Below are 22,147 nucleotides of genomic sequence, written 5' to 3' on the forward strand. Positions count from 1 at the left end.
GGCCCGACCATATTTATACCGCAAGTCCTTTGTGACCCGTCACCATCACATCGCACACCCCTTGGTTGAGCCTCCAAGTCCCCACCCCCTTGGGGCAGGCTCACCAGCCTCCCCCTAAACCAACCACCATGTCCATAGGGAACAGGCTGACCCTGCCAGGGTATAGGTGTGGGTAGGCTGGATAGTCTTTGTAATCAAAAGGTTGAGAAAACCCTCCTGCTTTTGTAAATATCTGGGTGGTTTCCAGTCTTGTTGTTGTTACAAATCTCCCTGCAGGGATCATCTTCGTGCTTCTGCTGAATGATGTCCTGGGGATAAAATCCTGGAAGTGGACTGTGTCCTTGCTAAGGGCAGGCATCCTATGGGAATTGCTGTTCTCTGTGCCCCCAGCGTATATAACACAGTGCTGGCAGGAACTTAGAAAGAGTGCTACCTGTCAGAGTCCCATTGGTACTGTCATTTCCAGGATATGGAGAATTTTCTCACCCATTTTCTCTTTTCAAGGAGGCTAACTTTTGTTTATATTTACATTTATATTTATATTTTTTACAGTTTTAGAAACTTTTTATTGTGAAATATAACACACATTCATGAAAGTGCAGAAACCATAAATATAGCTTAATGAGTAACAAGAAAGTGAACACCCTTGTAGCTGCCACCCAGAGCAAGAAATAGAACCCTGCCAGCCCCTCTTCTGCATGCTCCCTCCCCACAAAGGGAACCCAAACTTGGTTTGTATTTTTTTTCTTTTCCTTCTTCTTTTTTATTGATGTATAGTTGATTTACAATGTTGTGTTAATTTGTGTTGTGTTAATTTCTTCTGTTAATTTCTGATTCAGTTTTTTGTATACATACATTCTTTTTCATATTCTTTTCCATTATGGTTTATCACAGGATACTGAATATAGTTCTCTGTGCTCTACAGTAGGACCCTGCTGTTTATCCATCCTGTAGTTTGTATCTGCTAATCCCAAACTCCCAATCCTTCCCTCCTTGACCCCTGCTGTTTTTGTTTTTTTTTTTTTTGCGGTACGTGGGCCTCTCACTGTTGTGGCCTCTCTCGTTGCGGAGCACAGGCTCCGGAGCCATGGCTCACGGGCCCAGCCGCTCCGTGGCATGTGGGGTCCTCCCGGACCGGGGCACGAACCCGTGTCCCCTGTGTCGGCAGGCGGACTCCCAACCACTGCGCCACCAGGGAAGCCCGAAGCTGAGCTCTTGAACTGGAGTGACCCTTCCGAGAGGGTCTGTGTTGGGCTACGATGGCCTGACCTTCACACTCCACGTCAATCATTTCTTGCCGTGCACCTCGGGTGAGGAACCCAGGCAATTTCCAAACTCACTGCCAGCTGAAGGCTTTCTGTGGGATGCACCCCCAGCAGCTGGGGCCACAAGTCCTTCGTTGAAGAAATGCACCCCACGTGGATATTTCAAATGGAACGGTGTCTTTCAAAACATACTCTCCAATCTCCTCATTATATAGATCCTGTGGCCAAAAATAGGAAGTCACATAAAGTCCCATATTAACAACCCCCCCAGCCAAATACTTCTTTTCACAGAAACCACAGTACCCTCCACAAAGTGCACATTTGATCAGGCCACTCCCCTATTGAAAACATATCATGGCTTTGCATCCCTCCAAGGTCAGAAATCAAAATCCTTTAAATGGACCTCAAAGCCTTGCATGGCGTGGCCCCTGCTGTGTTCCCCAGCATCACATCACGCTTGCTGTGCCAGCCACGACACTGCCTTCAATATGCCTCCCACCATAGCACGTCTTCAACAATCCTGTGAAGGACCTTATTTTGCTGTAGGGAAAAAAAACCCTTTCTAGTATGTATGTGTGTTGCCAGACTTGAAGTTTGGGACATTGGTCAGTCTGTAATCAACCATCCATTGCCTCATTGCACTTGCAGCTGCAGAATTGCTACCATGGTGATGAATATTGCTGTCCAAAATATTGGCCTTGATCTGATAGGGTGTACTGACTTGCTACCCAAATTGATGTCTCCCTCCAGAGGAAGATGCCTGTTGCTTTGAAATACGTAGGTATCTGTGCACGTGTCTCTTGATGAACTGTCAAGATAGAAAAGGAAATCCAGAGAAAGTGCCAGGCAGGGCACGTTGCGGTGGGCAAGTCCCCACCTCCACTTTACTACTGCACTGGAGGTGTAAACTGTGTCAACTGTGGGTCTGCTCAGCGAACGCCCTGCATAGTGGACTAACTAGGTTCACGTTAAAGAAGTCCTTTGGGGTGAGGGAGTGAGAATGCCTAATACACGCTAAGAAAGACAAAAGGTAAAGCCAAGGGTACAGAATCCTAAGATGAAGCTGTTTTAAGTAGGCTGATTCAGCCTCTGGCATAGTGAAAATCTGGGGCTCTGAGTCAAAGGCTTGGGAAAGAGTTCCCCTTTATCTCCCTCCTCTACCCCGTAACTCCTCACATTTCCGGAAGGCTTCCCCCAAATCCCTCTCAGGTCTTAGAGAACATGGCTCTTTCTCTCCTCTTACCAAGACCCACTGCTTCAAGAGTGAACTCCAAGGACACATTGATCCCCGCAATCTATTGGTCTTTGTGTATCGGAAATCACAAGATGGGATTTTCCAGCCACCCACCAGAGCAACTGAGAAGGGCTTCCTCTCATCCTCCCAAGCTACCACTCCTCCCAGAATCTGTATCTTATTTCTCACCTCCTCCACCTCTACCACTTAATTTGCTCTGCAGAGAAAGTCCCTAAGTTTTACTGGAAACCCAACTTCCATCCTAGTAGACCCTGTTGTCACAGAAGGGAATGAGCAGAGAATTGCAAGGCTAGCAGTTGACTCCCCGGTTCATACAAAGACACATGGGGCTTCCCTGGTGGCGCAGTGGTTGGGAGTCCACGTGCCGATGCAGGGGACACGGGTTCGTGTCCCTGTCCGGGAAGATCCTACATGCTGTGGAGCCGCTGGGCCCGTGAGCCATGGCCGCTGAGCCTGTGCGTCCGGAGCCTGTGCTCCGCAATGGGAGAGGCCACAGCAGCGAGAGGCCCGCATACCGCAAAAAAAGAAACCCCAAAAACAAAAAACACACATGGTTCTCAGAGGCATTCTTCTCAAATCCAACGGTGGTTAACTGTTATCAACAGTTACTCTAATCCAACTGTTATCAACTGTTGTTAACAATTGAATGATTTTCATGGACTCATGAAATTTATTTACAACTTTTTTTTAAATTGGAAAGACTTTTTTATGATGGGCATTTAAGAATGCATAATCTCAGTATGAAATGAGATTTCATAATCTCATTTATGATTTTTTTTATTTTTAGAATCGCTTTCCACATGCATACATAATTTGCATAGTTCATCAGTACAGAGCATTTTGGATTATTCTGTTATTCCTTAACAATACCTCTAAACCTTTCTTGTGTTCCTGGATAGTGAGTATTTATGTCCCTTAGTTTCTTTATCTTATAGTTCTTGAAAGATCTCTTTCAGACTTTGTCATCCATCTCTTGTGCATATATTGAAAGGAAAACAACAGTGAAACAAATTGGTTGAGATATTTCTAAGGCAGTGACTGCCACTTGGCTGACAGCAGTATAAAAATCATCCTGATGTCAGAGATGTTAAAATAAAATGGAAACGATAATACATTCCCATGGACATACCCTTTGCATAATAGAAAAATTCCCACTCTGTTGAAGCTTTTCCTCCCAGACCATCCCTCCCTTCTTTTTACCCTACAGAAATCCAGTATTGTGAATTTTGTGTTTATCATGTCCTTGTTTTTTTCTCCCCTTTTAGCAAATGTGTGCTAAACATGGAAGCCAACCAGGGCTTTGTCTGCCTCTCAATGGTCATGTGTGAGCCTTGTTTCTGAACCAGGAATGACTCTGAAGCTCCTAAAGAAGGAGAGGATCTTACTGGATGTCTTACTTAGAGTCCCTGAACTGGTGGCGGACTGGCTGTTCCTCAGTTTGCGAGCTGTCCTCCCGTCCTTTGTCAACTTTGGAGTTTCCATGGCCAGATGAGGACCAGTGGGAGGATGATTTCTGGGTCTTGTCCCCTCCTGTCCTGTGGTGACCTTCACGTGTCCTGCGGTGATGGGAACTTTTCCTCGATGAAGACGTGTCCTTCTTTTCTTTTTTTCTCTCCAGGCTTCATCCCTGGGGTGGAAGCCCTTCTGGCTTCCATCCCGTTCAGACATGTAGCCTTCAGTCTGCAAGGTGGAGACCACGGGGTCTGCGACCTTCCGTTCAGCTCTTCCAGCAGCAGGCTTGCTGGTTGTGACTGCAACTGGCAACACCATGCTCATGCTGCTCTCTGGACCATCTGCCACCGTCGAGGATGTGCTGGCAACATCCGCCAAGACCAGGTTCGTGTCCTGCAACGATAAGCTGGCAGCACCTGTAATGTCCTCGCCGGATCCGCTTTCTCCTGGATCCTTGATGGTGGCTCCCGCCAGGCCCATGGTCAACCCTGCCGCTGATACTTCGGCACTTTTCACGGCTGCAGTTGATCCATGGGGGGCACCTGCAATGGCCTCACCAGATCCGCTTTCTCCTGGATCCTTGATGGTGGCTCCAGCCAGGCCAATGGCCATTCCTGCCGCTGATCCTTCGGCGCTTTCAACGGCTGCATTTAATCCATGGGGGGCACCTGCAGTGGCCTCACCGGATCCGCTTTCTCCTGGATCCTTGATAATGGCTTCCGCCAGGCCCATGGTCATTCCTGCCGCTGAATACTTCGGCACTTTTCACGGCTGCACTTGATCTATGGGGGCACCTGCAATGGCCTCGCCGGATCCGCTTTCTCCTGGATCCTTGATAATGGCTCCCCCCAGGCCCATGGTTAACCCTGCCGCTGATCCTTTGGCGCTTTTCACGGCTGCAGTTGATCCATGGGGGGCACCTGCAATGGCCTCGCCAGATCTGCTTTCTCCTGGATCCTTGATGGTGGCTCCAGCCAGGCCCATGGTCATTTCTGCTGCTGATACTTCGGCGCTTTTCACGGCTGCATTTGATCCATGCGGGAAACCTGCAATAGCCTCGCCGGATCTGCTTTCTCCTGGATCCTTGATAATGGCTCCCGCCAGGCCCCTGGTCATTCCTGCCGCTGATACTTCGTCGCTTTTCACGGCTGCAGTTGAACTATGTGGGCACCTGCAATGGCCTCGCCGGATCCGCTTTCTCCAGGATCCTTGATGGTGGCTCCTTGATGGTGGCTCCCGCCAGGCCCATGGTCAACCCTGCCGCTGATTCTTCGGCGCTTTTCACGGCTGCATTTGATCCATGGGGGAAACCTGCAATGGCCTCGCCAGATCCGCTTTCTCCTGGATCCTTGATGGTGGCTCCAGCCAGGCCCATGGCCATTCCTGCCGCTGATCCTTCGGCACTTTTCACGGCTGCATTTGATCCATGGGGGGCACCTGCAATGGCCTCGCCGGCTCCGCTTTCTCCTGGATCCTTGATAATGGCTCCCGCCAGGCCCATGGTCATTCCTGCCGCTGAATACTTCGGCACTTTTCACGGCTGCACTTGATCTATGGGGGCACCTGCAATGGCCTCGCCGGATCCGCTTTCTCCTGGATCCTTGATAATGGCTCCCGCCAGGCCCATGGACATCCCTGCCGCTGATCCTTCGGCGCTTTTCACGGCTGCAGTTGATCCATGGGGGGCACCTGCAATGGCCTCGCCGGATCCACTTCCTCCTGGATCCTTGATAATGGCTCCCGCCAGGCCCATGGTCATTCCTGCCGCTGAATACTTCGGTGCTTTTCACGGCTGCACTTGATCTATGGGGGCACCTGCAGTGGCCTCGCCGATTCCGCTTTCTCCTGGATCCTTGATGGTGGCTCCCGCCAGGCCCACGGTCATCCCTCCTGCTGATCCTTCGGCGCTTTTTGTGGGTCCAGTCACGTCACGAAGCTTGTGAATCCCAGCCTCATCCTGATCCCTTTCTCTGTGGAGCTCTGTGGTCTGAGCCAAGGGGAGGAGAATCAGGTAAGATAGAGATGACAGAAAGTGAGATCTGAACTGTCTGCTCCTCTGTCATCCTGGAGCTGAGCAACTCAAGGGCTTATACTTAGAATAACCTTTGAAATCACCCAGTCTAAGCTCCCATTGGATGCAAGATCCCATCTACTGCACGACTGTCAAACGGCCACTCCATTTTACTTGAACAGTCCCAGGGTCAGGGAAAGCACTGATACAATTCTCCATGATATACACTTTAATTTTATACCCTTGCGCTTCTCTCTCTGCAGGACAGACTCCTAGAAGTGGGGTTCCTGGGTCAAGGGATGCACACCTTCTGCATTTTGGTGACTACACGGGTTGGGCTGATTTGAATCAGCATGTCGGCGTCACGGGGAGACACAACGAAGGAAGGACTTCCTAACTGTGAATGATGTTCCACAACTGATGAGACTACCTGGGCTGGGGTAAGTGTTCAAGAAGCGACCAGACAATCAGGATGCTGTAGAAGGGATTACAGCCCTGGTGATGAGACCAGTGCAGCTGATATGATACCTAAGGTCTCTCTGAAATTCAGCCCTGTGGGACAAGGTGGAGAAGCACTCGGAACCTCTCCAGTGTGGTGAATCCCATAGTGATAGCTCGTTTGTCCCTGACCCTTTTCAACAATAGAAGGTATTTCCCAGGCGAGTCTCAGAGAGCACCAAAGGCTATGAAGGCCCTGCTCTCCCAAAGCACCCTGCCCCGTGTTCTTGAGTCTCTGTGGGTGCTTCCCACTAGGATTTTGGCATCCTCTGTAGTCGCTGCATCTCCAGTTTGGAGCATCGGGGTACTGCTGTAACTGACTACCGGTGGTCTCAGGATATAGACAAGCTTTTCCCAATGGGAAAAGAGGTCTTTTTGTGCATCGGAAGAGGGGCACAGCTGCAGATAGAAAGTACGGCCGGTAGCAAGATTCAGGCACAGCTGCTGTTTCTCACGGTTGTGGATGGAGATCTTGACAAACTTCAAGGGAAGCAGCCTGGTGAGCTCTAGGGTCTTCAGGGGCTTGCAACCTCTCCCCTTGGTGATCCCGGCGCATCTGACATGCTCGTCACAGACTTTCGTTGTTTGGGCCAGCAGCATGACGTCAGGTAGTGGGAAGAGGGGGCTGGTGGATGCGACGCCCACAGTCACCCTTCGGACGCGGTTGTCTAGGTCAATCAGTTCTCCTTCCTTGCTGACCTGGATAAAGTCGCTCTCAAACATGGGAGCGTACTTGAAAATGTCATACTCTCCTCCCTCGTACAGTTGTCGTTGCAGGACCCCCATGGAGGTCCTCAACACCCCCACTGAACAGTAGCTATTGGCCATGTAATGAGGTGAACTCCCACTGCTCATGGCTCTCTTCGTTCAAGACAGAGCCACCAGCCACAAATTGAGTCTCGGAGAGAGAGAGGGAACGAAAGCAACTCGTCACCTCCCTGCAGGACTCTGCCAGAGTCTCTTGGCCCGACCATATTTATACCGCAAGTCCTTTGTGACCCGTCACCATCACATCGCACACCCCTTGGTTGAGCCTCCAAGTCCCCACCCCCTTGGGGCAGGCTCACCAGCCTCCCCCTAAACCAACCACCATGTCCATAGGGAACAGGCTGACCCTGCCAGGGTATAGGTGTGGGTAGGCTGGATAGTCTTTGTAATCAAAAGGTTGAGAAAACCCTCCTGCTTTTGTAAATATCTGGGTGGTTTCCAGTCTTGTTGTTGTTACAAATCTCCCTGCAGGGATCATCTTCGTGCTTCTGCTGAATGATGTCCTGGGGATAAAATCCTGGAAGTGGACTGTGTCCTTGCTAAGGGCAGGCATCCTATGGGAATTGCTGTTCTCTGTGCCCCCAGCGTATATAACACAGTGCTGGCAGGAACTTAGAAAGAGTGCTACCTGTCAGAGTCCCATTGGTACTGTCATTTCCAGGATATGGAGAATTTTCTCACCCATTTTCTCTTTTCAAGGAGGCTAACTTTTGTTTATATTTACATTTATATTTATATTTTTTACAGTTTTAGAAACTTTTTATTGTGAAATATAACACACATTCATGAAAGTGCAGAAACCATAAATATAGCTTAATGAGTAACAAGAAAGTGAACACCCTTGTAGCTGCCACCCAGAGCAAGAAATAGAACCCTGCCAGCCCCTCTTCTGCATGCTCCCTCCCCACAAAGGGAACCCAAACTTGGTTTGTATTTTTTTTCTTTTCCTTCTTCTTTTTTATTGATGTATAGTTGATTTACAATGTTGTGTTAATTTGTGTTGTGTTAATTTCTTCTGTTAATTTCTGATTCAGTTTTTTGTATACATACATTCTTTTTCATATTCTTTTCCATTATGGTTTATCACAGGATACTGAATATAGTTCTCTGTGCTCTACAGTAGGACCCTGCTGTTTATCCATCCTGTAGTTTGTATCTGCTAATCCCAAACTCCCAATCCTTCCCTCCTTGACCCCTGCTGTTTTTGTTTTTTTTTTTTTTGCGGTACGTGGGCCTCTCACTGTTGTGGCCTCTCTCGTTGCGGAGCACAGGCTCCGGAGCCATGGCTCACGGGCCCAGCCGCTCCGTGGCATGTGGGGTCCTCCCGGACCGGGGCACGAACCCGTGTCCCCTGTGTCGGCAGGCGGACTCCCAACCACTGCGCCACCAGGGAAGCCCGAAGCTGAGCTCTTGAACTGGAGTGACCCTTCCGAGAGGGTCTGTGTTGGGCTACGATGGCCTGACCTTCACACTCCACGTCAATCATTTCTTGCCGTGCACCTCGGGTGAGGAACCCAGGCAATTTCCAAACTCACTGCCAGCTGAAGGCTTTCTGTGGGATGCACCCCCAGCAGCTGGGGCCACAAGTCCTTCGTTGAAGAAATGCACCCCACGTGGATATTTCAAATGGAACGGTGTCTTTCAAAACATACTCTCCAATCTCCTCATTATATAGATCCTGTGGCCAAAAATAGGAAGTCACATAAAGTCCCATATTAACAACCCCCCCAGCCAAATACTTCTTTTCACAGAAACCACAGTACCCTCCACAAAGTGCACATTTGATCAGGCCACTCCCCTATTGAAAACATATCATGGCTTTGCATCCCTCCAAGGTCAGAAATCAAAATCCTTTAAATGGACCTCAAAGCCTTGCATGGCGTGGCCCCTGCTGTGTTCCCCAGCATCACATCACGCTTGCTGTGCCAGCCACGACACTGCCTTCAATATGCCTCCCACCATAGCACGTCTTCAACAATCCTGTGAAGGACCTTATTTTGCTGTAGGGAAAAAAAACCCTTTCTAGTATGTATGTGTGTTGCCAGACTTGAAGTTTGGGACATTGGTCAGTCTGTAATCAACCATCCATTGCCTCATTGCACTTGCAGCTGCAGAATTGCTACCATGGTGATGAATATTGCTGTCCAAAATATTGGCCTTGATCTGATAGGGTGTACTGACTTGCTACCCAAATTGATGTCTCCCTCCAGAGGAAGATGCCTGTTGCTTTGAAATACGTAGGTATCTGTGCACGTGTCTCTTGATGAACTGTCAAGATAGAAAAGGAAATCCAGAGAAAGTGCCAGGCAGGGCACGTTGCGGTGGGCAAGTCCCCACCTCCACTTTACTACTGCACTGGAGGTGTAAACTGTGTCAACTGTGGGTCTGCTCAGCGAACGCCCTGCATAGTGGACTAACTAGGTTCACGTTAAAGAAGTCCTTTGGGGTGAGGGAGTGAGAATGCCTAATACACGCTAAGAAAGACAAAAGGTAAAGCCAAGGGTACAGAATCCTAAGATGAAGCTGTTTTAAGTAGGCTGATTCAGCCTCTGGCATAGTGAAAATCTGGGGCTCTGAGTCAAAGGCTTGGGAAAGAGTTCCCCTTTATCTCCCTCCTCTACCCCGTAACTCCTCACATTTCCGGAAGGCTTCCCCCAAATCCCTCTCAGGTCTTAGAGAACATGGCTCTTTCTCTCCTCTTACCAAGACCCAGTGCTTCAAGAGTGAACTCCAAGGACACATTGATCCCCGCAATCTATTGGTCTTTGTGTATCGGAAATCACAAGATGGGATTTTTCAGCCACCCACCAGAGCAACTGAGAAGGGCTTCCTCTCATCCTCCCAAGCTACCACTCCTCCCAGAATCCGTATCTTATTTCTCACCTCCTCCACCTCTACCACTTAATTTGCTCTGCAGAGAAAGTCCCTAAGTTTTACTGGAAACCCAACTTCCATCCTAGTAGACCCTGTTGTCACAGAAGGGAATGAGCAGAGAATTGCAAGGCTAGCAGATGACTCCCCGGTTCATACAAAGACACATGGGGCTTCCCTGGTGGCGCAGTGGTTGGGAGTCCACCTGCCGATGGAGGGGACACGGGTTCGTGTCCCTGTCCGGGAAGATCCTACATGCCGTGGAGCCGCTGGGCCCGTGAGCCATGGCCGCTGAGCCTGTGCGTCCGGAGCCTGTGCTCTGCAATGGGAGAGGCCACAGCAGCGAGAGGCCCGCATACCGCAAAAAAAGAAACCCCAAAAACAAAAAACACACATGGTTCTCAGAGGCATTCTTCTCAAATCCAACGGTGGTTAACTGTTATCAACAGTTACTCTAATCCAACTGTTATCAACTGTTGTTAACAATTGAATGATTTTCATGGACTCATGAAATTTATTTACAACTTTTTTTTAAATTGGAAAGACTTTTTTATGATGGACATTTAAAAATGCATAATCTCAGTATGAAATGAGATTTCCTAATCTCATTTATGATTTTTTTTTTATTTTTAGAATCGCTTTCCACATGCATACATAATTTGCATAGTTCATCAGTACAGAGCATTTTGGATTATTCTGTTATTCCTTAACAATATCTCTAAACCTTTCTTGTGTTCCTGGATAGTGAGTATTTATGTCCCTTAGTTTCTTTATCTTATAGTTCTTGAAAGATCTCTTTCAGACTTTGTCATCCATCTCTTGTGCATATATTGAAAGGAAAACAACAGTGAAACAAATTGGTTGAGATATTTCTAAGGCAGTGACTGCCACTTGGCTGACAGCAGTATAAAAATCATCCTGATGTCAGAGATGTTAAAATAAAATGGAAACGATAATACATTCCCATGGACATATGGCTTTGCATAAGAGCTTTTCCTCCCAGACCATCCCTCCCTTCTTTTTACCCTACAGAAATCCAGTATTGTGAATTTTGTGTTTATCATGTCCTTGTTTTTTTCTCCCCTTTTAGCAAATGTGTGCTAAACATGGAAGCCAACCGGGGCTTTGTCTGCCTCTCAATGGTCATGTGTGAGCCTTGTTTCTGAACCAGGAATGACTCTGAAGCTCCTAAAGAAGGAGAGGATCTTACTGGATGTCTTACTTAGAGTCCCTGAACTGGTGGCGGACTGGCTGTTCCTCAGTTTGCGAGCTGTCCTCCCGTCCTTTGTCAACTTTGGAGTTTCCATGGCCAGATGAGGACCAGTGGGAGGATGATTTCTGGGTCTTGTCCCCTCCTGACCTGTGGTGACCTTCACGTGTCCTGCGGTGATGGGAACTTTTCCTCGATGAAGACGTGTCCTTCTTTTCTTTTTTTCTCTCCAGGCTTCATCCCTGGGGTGGAAGCCCTTCTGGCTTCCATCCCGTTCAGACATGTAGCCTTCAGTCTGCAAGGTGGAGACCACGGGGTCTGCGACCTTCCCTTCAGCTCTTCCAGCAGCAGGCTTGCTGGTTGTGACTGCAACTGGCAACACCATGCTCATGCTGCTCTCTGGACCATCTCCCACCGTCGAGGATGTGCTGGCATCATCCGCCAAGACCAGGTTCATGTCCTGCAAGGATAAACTGGCAGCACCTGTAATGTCCTCGCCGGATCCGCTTTCTCCTGGATCCTTGATGGTGGCTCCCGCCAGGCCCATGGTCAACCCTGCCGCTGCTCCTTCGGCGCTTTCCACGGCTGCATTTAATCCATGGGGGGCACCTGCAGTGGCCTCACCGGATCCGCTTTCTCCTGGATCCTTGATGGTGGCTCCAGCCAGGCCAATGGCCATTCCTGCCGCTGATCCTTCGGCGCTTTCCACGGCTGCATTTAATCCATGGGGGGCACCTGCAGTGGCCTCACCGGATCCGCTTTCTCCTGGATCCTTGATAATGGCTTCCGCCAGGCCCATGGTCATTCCTGCCGCTGAATACTTCGGCACTTTTCACGGCTGCACTTGATCTATGGGGGCACCTGCAGTGGCCTCGCTGGATCCGCTTTCTCCTGGATCCTTGATAATGGCTCCCCCCAGGCCCATGGTTAACCCTGCCGCTGATCCTTTGGCGCTTTTCACGGCTGCAGTTGATCCATGGGGGGCACCTGCAATGGCCTCGCCGGATCCGCTTTCTCCTGGATCCTTGATGGTGGCTCCAGCCAGGCCCATGGTCATTTCTGCCGCTGATACTTCGGCGCTTTTCACGGCTGCATTTGATCCATGAGGGAAACCTGCAATAGCCTCGCCAGATCTGCTTTCTCCTGGATCCTTGATAATGGCTCCCGCCAGGCCCATGGTCATTCCTGCCGCTGATACTTCGTCGCTTTTCACGGCTGCACTTGAACTATGTGGGCACCTGCAATGGCCTCGCCGGATCCGCTTTCTCCAGGATCCTTGATGGTGGCTCCTTGATGGTGGCTCCCGCCAGGCCCATGGTCAACCCTGCCGCTGATCCTTCGGTGCTTTTCACGGCTGCAGTTGATCCATGTGGGGCACCTGCAATGGCCTCTCCGGATCCACTTTCTCCTGGATCCTTGATGGTGGCTCCCGCCAGACCGGTGGTCATCCCTGCCGCTGATCCTTCGGCGCTTTTCACGGCTGCAGTTGATCCATGGGGGGCACCTGCAATACCTCGCCAGATCCACTTTCTCCTGGATCCTTGATGGTGGCTCCAGCCAGGCCCATGGCCATTCCTGCCGCTGATCCTTCTGCACTTTTCACGGCTGCACTTGATCTATGGGGGCACCTGCAATGGCCTCGCCGAATCCGCTTTCTCCTGGATCCTTGATAATGGCTCCCCCCAGGCCCATGGTTAACCCTGCCGCTGATCCTTTGGCGCTTTTCACGGCTGCAGTTGATCCATGGGGGGCACCTGCAATGGCCTTGCCAGATCCGCTTTCTCCTGGATCCTTGATGGTGGCTCCAGCCAGGCCCATGGTCATTTCTGCCGCTGATACTTCGGCGCTTTTCACGGCTGCATTTGATCCATGCGGGAAACCTGCAATAGCCTCGCCGGATCTGCTTTCTCCTGGATCGTTGATAATGGCTCCTGCCAGGCCCATGGTCATTCCTGCCGCTGATACTTCGTCGCTTTTCACGGCTGCACTTGAACTATGTGGGCACCTGCAATGGCCTCGCCGGATCCGCTTTCTCCAGGATCCTTGATGGTGGCTCCTTGATGGTGGCTCCCGCCAGGCCCATGGTCAACCCTGCCGCTGATCCTTCGGTGCTTTTCACGGCTGCAGTTGATCCATGGGGGGCACCTGCAATGGCCTCTCCGGATCCACTTTCTCCTGGATCCTTGATGGTGGCTCCCGCCAGACCGGTGGTCATCCCTGCCGCTGATCCTTCGGCGCTTTTCACGGCTGCAGTTGATCCTTGGGGGGCACCTGCAATGGCCTCGCCGGCTCCGCTTTCTCCTGGATCCTTGATAATGGCTCCCTCCAGGCCCATGGTTATTCCTGCCGCTGAATACTTCGGCGCTTTTCACGGCTGCACTTGATCTATGGGGGCACCTGCAATGGCCTCGCCGGATCCGATTTCTCCTGGATCCTTGATGGTGGCTCCCGCCAGGCCCACGGTCATCCCTCCTGCTGATCCTTCGGCGCTTTTTGTGGGTCCAGTCACGTCACGAAGCTTGTGAATCCCAGCCTCATCCTGATCCCTTTCTCTGTGGAGCTCTGTGGTCTGAGCCAAGGGGAGGAGAATCAGGTAAGATAGAGATGACAGAAAGTGAGATCTGAACTGTCTGCTCCTCTCTCCTCCTGGAGCTGAGCAACTCAAGGGCTTATACTTAGAATAACCTTTGAAATCACCCAGTCTAAGCTCCCATTGGATGCAAGATCCCATCTACTGCACCACTGTCAAACGGCCACTCCATTTTACTTGAACAGTCCCAGGGTCAGGGAAAGCACTGATACAATTCTCCATGATATACACTTTAATTTTATACCCTTGTGCTTCTCTCTCTGCAGGACAGACTCCTAGAAGTGGGGTTCCTGGGTCAAGGGATGCACACCTTCTGCATTTTGGTGACTACACGGGTTGGGCTGATTTGAATCAGCATGTCGGCGTCACGGGGAGACACAACGAAGGAAGGACTTCCTAACTGTGAATGATGTTCCACAACTGATGAGACTACCTGGGCTGGGGTAAGTGTTCAAGAAGCGACCAGACAATCAGGATGCTGTAGAAGGGATTACAGCCCTGGTGATGAGACCAGTGCAGCTGATATGATACCTAAGGTCTCTCTGAAATTCAGCCCTGTGGGACAAGGTGGAGAAGCACTCGGAACCTCTCCAGTGTGGTGAATCCCATAGTGATAGCTCGTTTGTCCCTGACCCTTTTCAACAATAGAAGGTATTTCCCAGGCGAGTCTCAGAGAGCACCAAAGGCTATGAAGGCCCTGCTCTCCCAAAGCACCCTGCCCCGGGTTCTTGAGTCTCTGTGGGTGCTTCCCACTAGGATTTTGGCATCCTCTGTAGTCGCTGCATCTCCAGTTTGGAGCATCGGGGTACTGCTGTAACTGACTACCGGTGGTCTCAGGATATAGACAAGCTTTTCCCAATGGGAAAAGAGGTCTTTTTGTGCATCGGAAGAGGGGCACAGCTGCAGATAGAAAGTACGGCCGGTAGCAAGATTCAGGCACAGCTGCTGTTTCTCACGGTTGTGGATGGAGATCTTGACAAACTTCAAGGGAAGCAGCCTGGTGAGCTCTAGGGTCTTCACGGGCTTGCAACCTCTCCCCTTGGTGATCCCGGCGCATCTGACATGCTCGTCACAGACTTTCGTTGTTTGGGCCAGCAGCATGACGTCAGGTAGTGGGAAGAGGGGGCTGGTGGATGCGACGCCCACAGTCACCCTTCGGACGCGGTTGTCTAGGTCAATCAGTTCTCCTTCCTTGCTGACCTGGATAAAGTCGCTCTCAAACATGGGAGCGTACTTGAAAATGTCATACTCTCCTCCCTCGTACAGTTGTCGTTGCAGGACCCCTATGGAGGTCCTCAACACCCCCACTGAACAGTAGCTATTGGCCATGTAATGAGGTGAACTCCCACTGCTCATGGCTCTCTTCGTTCAAGACAGAGCCACCAGCCACAAATTGAGTCTCGGAGAGAGAGAGGGAACGAAAGCAACTCGTCACCTCCCTGCAGGACTCTGCCAGAGTCTCTTGGCCCGACCATATTTATACCGCAAGTCCTTTGTGACCCGTCACCATCACATCGCACACCCCTTGGTTGAGCCTCCAAGTCCGCACCCCCTTGGGGCAGGCTCACCAGCCTCCCCCTAAACCAACCACCATGTCCATAGGGAACAGGCTGACCCTGCCAGGGTATAGGTGTGGGTAGGCTGGATAGTCTTTGTAATCAAAAGGTTGAGAAAACCCTCCTGCTTTTGTAAATATCTGGGTGGTTTCCAGTCCTGTTGTTGTTACAAATCTCCCTGCAGGGATCATCTTCGTGCTTCTGCTGAATGATGTCCTGGGGATAAAATCCTGGAAGTGGACTGTGTCCTTGCTAAGGGCAGGCATCCTATGGGAATTGCTGTTCTCTGTGCCCCCAGCGTATATAACACAGTGCTGGCAGGAACTTAGAAAGAGTGCTACCTGTCAGAGTCCCATTGGTACTGTCATTTCCAGGATATGGAGAATTTTCTCACCCATTTTCTCTTTTCAAGGAGGCTAACTTTTGTTTATATTTACATTTATATTTATATTTTTTACAGTTTTAGAAACTTTTTATTGTGAAATATAACACACATTCATGAAAGTGCAGAAACCATAAATATAGCTTAATGAGTAACAAGAAAGTGAACACCCTTGTAGCTGCCACCCAGAGCAAGAAATAGAACCCTGCCAGCCCCTCTTCTGCATGCTCCCTCCCCACAAAGGGAACCCAAACTTGGTTTGTATTTTTTTTCTTTTCCTTCTTCTTTTTTATTGATGTATAGTTGATTTACAATGTTGTGTTAATTTGTGTTGTGTTAATTTCTTCTGTTAATTTCTGATTCAGTTTTTTGTATACATACATTCTTTTTCATATTCTTTTCCATTATGGTTTATCACAGGATACTGAATATAGTTCTCTGTGCTCTACAGTAGGACCGTGCTGTTTATCCATCCTGTAGTTTGTATCTGCTAATCCCAAACTCCCAATCCTTCCCTCCTTGACCCCTGCTTTTTTTTTTTTTTTTTTTTTTTTTTGGCGGTACGTGGGCCTCTCACTGTTGTGGCCTCTCTCGTTGCGGAGCACAGGCTCCGGAGCCATGGCTCACGGGCCCAGCCGCTCCGTGGCATGTGGGGTCCTCCCGGACCGGGGCACGAACCCGTGTCCCCTGTGTCGGCAGGCGGACTCCCAACCACTGCGCCACCAGGGAAGCCCGAAGCTGAGCTCTTGAACTGGAGTGACCCTTCCGAGAGGGTCTGTGTTGGGCTACGATGGCCTGACCTTCACACTCCACGTCAATCATTTCTTGCCGTGCACCTCGGGTGAGGAACCCAGGCAATTTCCAAACTCACTGCCAGCTGAAGGCTTTCTGTGGGATGCACCCCCAGCAGCTGGGGCCACAAGTCCTTCGTTGAAGAAATGCACCCCACGTGGATATTTCAAATGGAACGGTGTCTTTCAAAACATACTCTCCAATCTCCTCATTATATAGATCCTGTGGCCAAAAATAGGAAGTCACATAAAGTCCCATATTAACAACCCCCCCAGCCAAATACTTCTTTTCACAGAAACCACAGTACCCTCCACAAAGTGCACATTTGATCAGGCCACTCCCCTATTGAAAACATATCATGGCTTTGCATCCCTCCAAGGTCAGAAATCAAAATCCTTTAAATGGACCTCAAAGCCTTGCATGCCGTGGCCCCTGCTGTGTTCCCCAGCATCACATCACGCTTGCTGTGCCAGCCACGACACTGCCTTCAATATGCCTCCCACCATAGCACGTCTTCAACAATCCTGTGAAGGACCTTATTTTGCTGTAGGGAAAAAAAACCCTTTCTAGTATGTATGTGTGTTGCCAGACTTGAAGTTTGGGACATTGGTCAGTCTGTAATCAACCATCCATTGCCTCATTGCACTTGCAGCTGCAGAATTGCTACCATGGTGATGAATATTGCTGTCCAAAATATTGGCCTTGATCTGATAGGGTGTACTGACTTGCTACCCAAATTGATGTCTCCCTCCAGAGGAAGATGCCTGTTGCTTTGAAATACGTAGGTATCTGTGCACGTGTCTCTTGATGAACTGTCAAGATAGAAAAGGAAATCCAGAGAAAGTGCCAGGCAGGGCACGTTGCAGTGGGCAAGTCCCCACCTCCACTTTACTACTGCACTGGAGGTGTAAACTGTGTCAACTGTGGGTCTGCTCAGCGAACGCCCTGCATAGTGGACTAACTAGGTTCACGTTAAAGAAGTCCTTTGGGGTGAGGGAGTGAGAATGCCTAATACACGCTAAGAAAGACAAAAGGTAAAGCCAAGGGTACAGAATCCTAAGATGAAGCTGTTTTAAGTAGGCTGATTCAGCCTCTGGCATAGTGAAAATCTGGGGCTCTGAGTCAAAGGCTTGGGAAAGAGTTCCCCTTTATCTCCCTCCTCTACCCCGTAACTCCTCACATTTCCGGAAGGCTTCCCCCAAATCCCTCTCAGGTCTTAGAGAACATGGCTCTTTCTCTCCTCTTACCAAGACCCACTGCTTCAAGAGTGAACTCCAAGGACACATTGATCCCCGCAATCTATTGGTCTTTGTGTATCGGAAATCACAAGATGGGATTTTCCAGCCACCCACCAGAGCAACTGAGAAGGGCTTCCTCTCATCCTCCCAAGCTACCACTCCTCCCAGAATCCGTATCTTATTTCTCACCTCCTCCACCTCTACCACTTAATTTGCTCTGCAGAGAAAGTCCCTAAGTTTTACTGGAAACCCAACTTCCATCCTAGTAGACCCTGTTGTCACAGAAGGGAATGAGCAGAGAATTGCAAGGCTAGCAGATGACTCCCCGGTTCATACAAAGACACATGGGGCTTCCCTGGTGGCGCAGTGGTTGGGAGTCCACCTGCCGATGGAGGGGACACGGGTTCGTGTCCCTGTCCGGGAAGATCCTACATGCCGTGGAGCCGCTGGGCCCGTGAGCCATGGCCGCTGAGCCTGTGCGTCCGGAGCCTGTGCTCTGCAATGGGAGAGGCCACAGCAGCGAGAGGCCCGCATACCGCAAAAAAAGAAACCCCCAAAACAAAAAACACACATGGTTCTCAGAGGCATTCTTCTCAAATCCAACGGTGGTTAACTGTTATCAACAGTTACTCTAATCCAACTGTTATCAACTGTTGTTAACAATTGAATGATTTTCATGGACTCATGAAATTTATTTACAACTTTTTTTTAAATTGGAAAGACTTTTTTATGATGGGCATTTAAGAATGCATAATCTCAGTATGAAATGAGATTTCATAATCTCATTTATGATTTTTTTTATTTTTAGAATCGCTTTCCACATGCATACATAATTTGCATAGTTCATCAGTACAGAGCATTTTGGATTATTCTGTTATTCCTTAACAATACCTCTAAACCTTTCTTGTGTTCCTGGATAGTGAGTATTTATGTCCCTTAGTTTCTTTATCTTATAGTTCTTGAAAGATCTCTTTCAGACTTTGTCATCCATCTCTTGTGCATATATTGAAAGGAAAACAACAGTGAAACAAATTGGTTGAGATATTTCTAAGGCAGTGACTGCCACTTGGCTGACAGCAGTATAAAAATCATCCTGATGTCAGAGATGTTAAAATAAAATGGAAACGATAATACATTCCCATGGACATACCCTTTGCATAATAGAAAAATTCCCACTCTGTTGAAGCTTTTCCTCCCAGACCATCCCTCCCTTCTTTTTACCCTACAGAAATCCAGTATTGTGAATTTTGTGTTTATCATGTCCTTGTTTTTTTCTCCCCTTTTAGCAAATGTGTGCTAAACATGGAAGCCAACCAGGGCTTTGTCTGCCTCTCAATGGTCATGTGTGAGCCTTGTTTCTGAACCAGGAATGACTCTGAAGCTCCTAAAGAAGGAGAGGATCTTACTGGATGTCTTACTTAGAGTCCCTGAACTGGTGGCGGACTGGCTGTTCCTCAGTTTGCGAGCTGTCCTCCCGTCCTTTGTCAACTTTGGAGTTTCCATGGCCAGATGAGGACCAGTGGGAGGATGATTTCTGGGTCTTGTCCCCTCCTGTCCTGTGGTGACCTTCACGTGTCCTGCGGTGATGGGAACTTTTCCTCGATGAAGACGTGTCCTTCTTTTCTTTTTTTCTCTCCAGGCTTCATCCCTGGGGTGGAAGCCCTTCTGGCTTCCATCCCGTTCAGACATGTAGCCTTCAGTCTGCAAGGTGGAGACCACGGGGTCTGCGACCTTCCCTTCAGCTCTTCCAGCAGCAGGCTTGCTGGTTGTGACTGCAACTGGCAACACCATGCTCATGCTGCTCTCTGGACCATCTGCCACCGTCGAGGATGTGCTGGCAACATCCGCCAAGACGAGGTTCGTGTCCTGCAAGGATAAGCTGGCAGCACCTGTAATGTCCTCGCCGGATCCGCTTTCTCCTGGATCCTTGATGGTGGCTCCAGCCAGGCCAATGGCCATTCCTGCCGCTGATCCTTCGGCGCTTTCCACGGCTGCATTTAATCCATGGGGGGCACCTGCAGTGGCCTCACCGGATCCGCTTTCTCCTGGATCCTTGATAATGGCTTCCGCCAGGCCCATGGTCATTCCTGCCGCTGAAGACTTCGGCACTTTTCACGGCTGCACTTGATCTATGGGGGCACCTGCAATGGCCTCGCCGGATCCGCTTTCTCCTGGATCCTTGATGGTGGCTCCCGCCAGACCGGTGGTCATCCCTGCCGCTGATCCTTCGGCGCTTTTCACGGCTGCAGTTGATCCATGGGGGGCACCTGCAATGGCCTCGCCGGATCCACTTTCTCCTGGATCCTTGATAATGGCTCCCGCCAGGCCCATGGTCATTCCTGCCGCTGAATACTTCGGTGCTTTTCACGGCTGCACTTGATCTATGGGGGCACCTGCAGTGGCCTCGCCGGATCCGCTTTCTCCTGGATCCTTGATGGTGGCTCCCGCCAGGCCCACGGTCATCCCTCCTGCTGATCCTTCGGCGCTTTTTGTGGGTCCAGTCACGTCACGAAGCTTGTGAATCCCAGCCTCATCCTGATCCCTTTCTCTGTGGAGCTCTGTGGTCTGAGCCAAGGGGAGGAGAATCAGGTAAGATAGAGATGACAGAAAGTGAGATCTGAACTGTCTGCTCCTCTCTCCTCCTGGAGCTGAGCAACTCAAGGGCTTATACTTAGAATAACCTTTGAAATCACCCAGTCTAAGCTCCCATTGGATGCAAGATCCCATCTACTGCACGACTGTCAAACGGCCACTCCATTTTACTTGAACAGTCCCAGGGTCAGGGAAAGCACTGATACAATTCTCCATGATATACACTTTAATTTTATACCCTTGTGCTTCTCTCTCTGCAGGACAGACTCCTAGAAGTGGGGTTCCTGGGTCAAGGGATGCACACCTTCTGCATTTTGGTGACTACACGGGTTGGGCTGATTTGAATCAGCATGTCGGCGTCACGGGGAGACACAACGAAGGAAGGACTTCCTAACTGTGAATGATGTTCCACAACTGATGAGACTACCTGGGCTGGGGTAAGTGTTCAAGAAGCGACCAGACAATCAGGATGCTGTAGAAGGGATTACAGCCCTGGTGATGAGACCAGTGCAGCTGATATGATACCTAAGGTCTCTCTGAAATTCAGCCCTGTGGGACAAGGTGGAGAAGCACTCGGAACCTCTCCAGTGTGGTGAATCCCATAGTGATAGCTCGTTTGTCCCTGACCCTTTTCAACAATAGAAGGTATTTCCCAGGCGAGTCTCAGAGAGCACCAAAGGCTATGAAGGCCCTGCTCTCCCAAAGCACCCTGCCCCGGGTTCTTGAGTCTCTGTGGGTGCTTCCCACTAGGATTTTGGCATCCTCTGTAGTCGCTGCATCTCCAGTTTGGAGCATCGGGGTACTGCTGTAACTGACTACCGGTGGTCTCAGGATATAGACAAGCTTTTCCCAATGGGAAAAGAGGTCTTTTTGTGCATCGGAAGAGGGGCACAGCTGCAGATAGAAAGTACGGCCGGTAGCAAGATTCAGGCACAGCTGCTGTTTCTCACGGTTGTGGATGGAGATCTTGACAAACTTCAAGGGAAGCAGCCTGGTGAGCTCTAGGGTCTTCAGGGGCTTGCAACCTCTCCCCTTGGTGATCCCGGCGCATCTGACATGCTCGTCACAGACTTTCGTTGTTTGGGCCAGCAGCATGACGTCAGGTAGTGGGAAGAGGGGGCTGGTGGATGCGACGCCCACAGTCACCCTTCGGACGCGGTTGTCTAGGTCAATCAGTTCTCCTTCCTTGCTGACCTGGATAAAGTCGCTCTCAAACATGGGAGCGTACTTGAAAATGTCATACTCTCCTCCCTCGTACAGTTGTCGTTGCAGGACCCCCATGGAGGTCCTCAACACCCCCACTGAACAGTAGCTATTGGCCATGTAATGAGGTGAACTCCCACTGCTCATGGCTCTCTTCGTTCAAGACAGAGCCACCAGCCACAAATTGAGTCTCGGAGAGAGAGAGGGAACGAAAGCAACTCGTCACCTCCCTGCAGGACTCTGCCAGAGTCTCTTGGCCCGACCATATTTATACCGCAAGTCCTTTGTGACCCGTCACCATCACATCGCACACCCCTTGGTTGAGCCTCCAAGTCCCCACCCCCTTGGGGCAGGCTCACCAGCCTCCCCCTAAACCAACCACCATGTCCATAGGGAACAGGCTGACCCTGCCAGGGTATAGGTGTGGGTAGGCTGGATAGTCTTTGTAATCAAAAGGTTGAGAA

The 22,147-nt window shown here is 50.0% G+C and overlaps 2 protein-coding genes across 2 annotated transcripts; both read right to left on the bottom strand.

The window, feature by feature from the left end:
• Positions 1-6,796: 6,796 nt before the first annotated feature.
• LOC132485903 (Golgi-associated RAB2B interactor protein 3-like) lies at positions 6,797-7,312 on the bottom strand (the record flags this gene model as incomplete). Its single annotated transcript, XM_060092509.1, has 1 exon — positions 6,797-7,312. A coding segment is annotated over one exon (516 nt), but the record flags the coding sequence as incomplete, so codon positions are not given.
• Positions 7,313-19,511: 12,199 nt separating this feature from the next.
• LOC132485541 (Golgi-associated RAB2 interactor protein 3-like) lies at positions 19,512-21,806 on the bottom strand (the record flags this gene model as incomplete). The annotated part of the gene is made up of 4 exons (XM_060092074.1): positions 19,512-19,913; positions 20,028-20,185; positions 20,375-20,453; positions 21,228-21,806. Coding segments are annotated over 4 exons (1,218 nt in total), but the record flags the coding sequence as incomplete, so codon positions are not given.
• Between the last annotated feature and the right edge of the window lie 341 nt (positions 21,807-22,147).

The sequence above is a fragment of the Mesoplodon densirostris genome, chromosome 3, assembly GCF_025265405.1.
Source record: "Mesoplodon densirostris isolate mMesDen1 chromosome 3, mMesDen1 primary haplotype, whole genome shotgun sequence".
Lineage (NCBI taxonomy): Eukaryota > Metazoa > Chordata > Mammalia > Artiodactyla > Ziphiidae > Mesoplodon > Mesoplodon densirostris.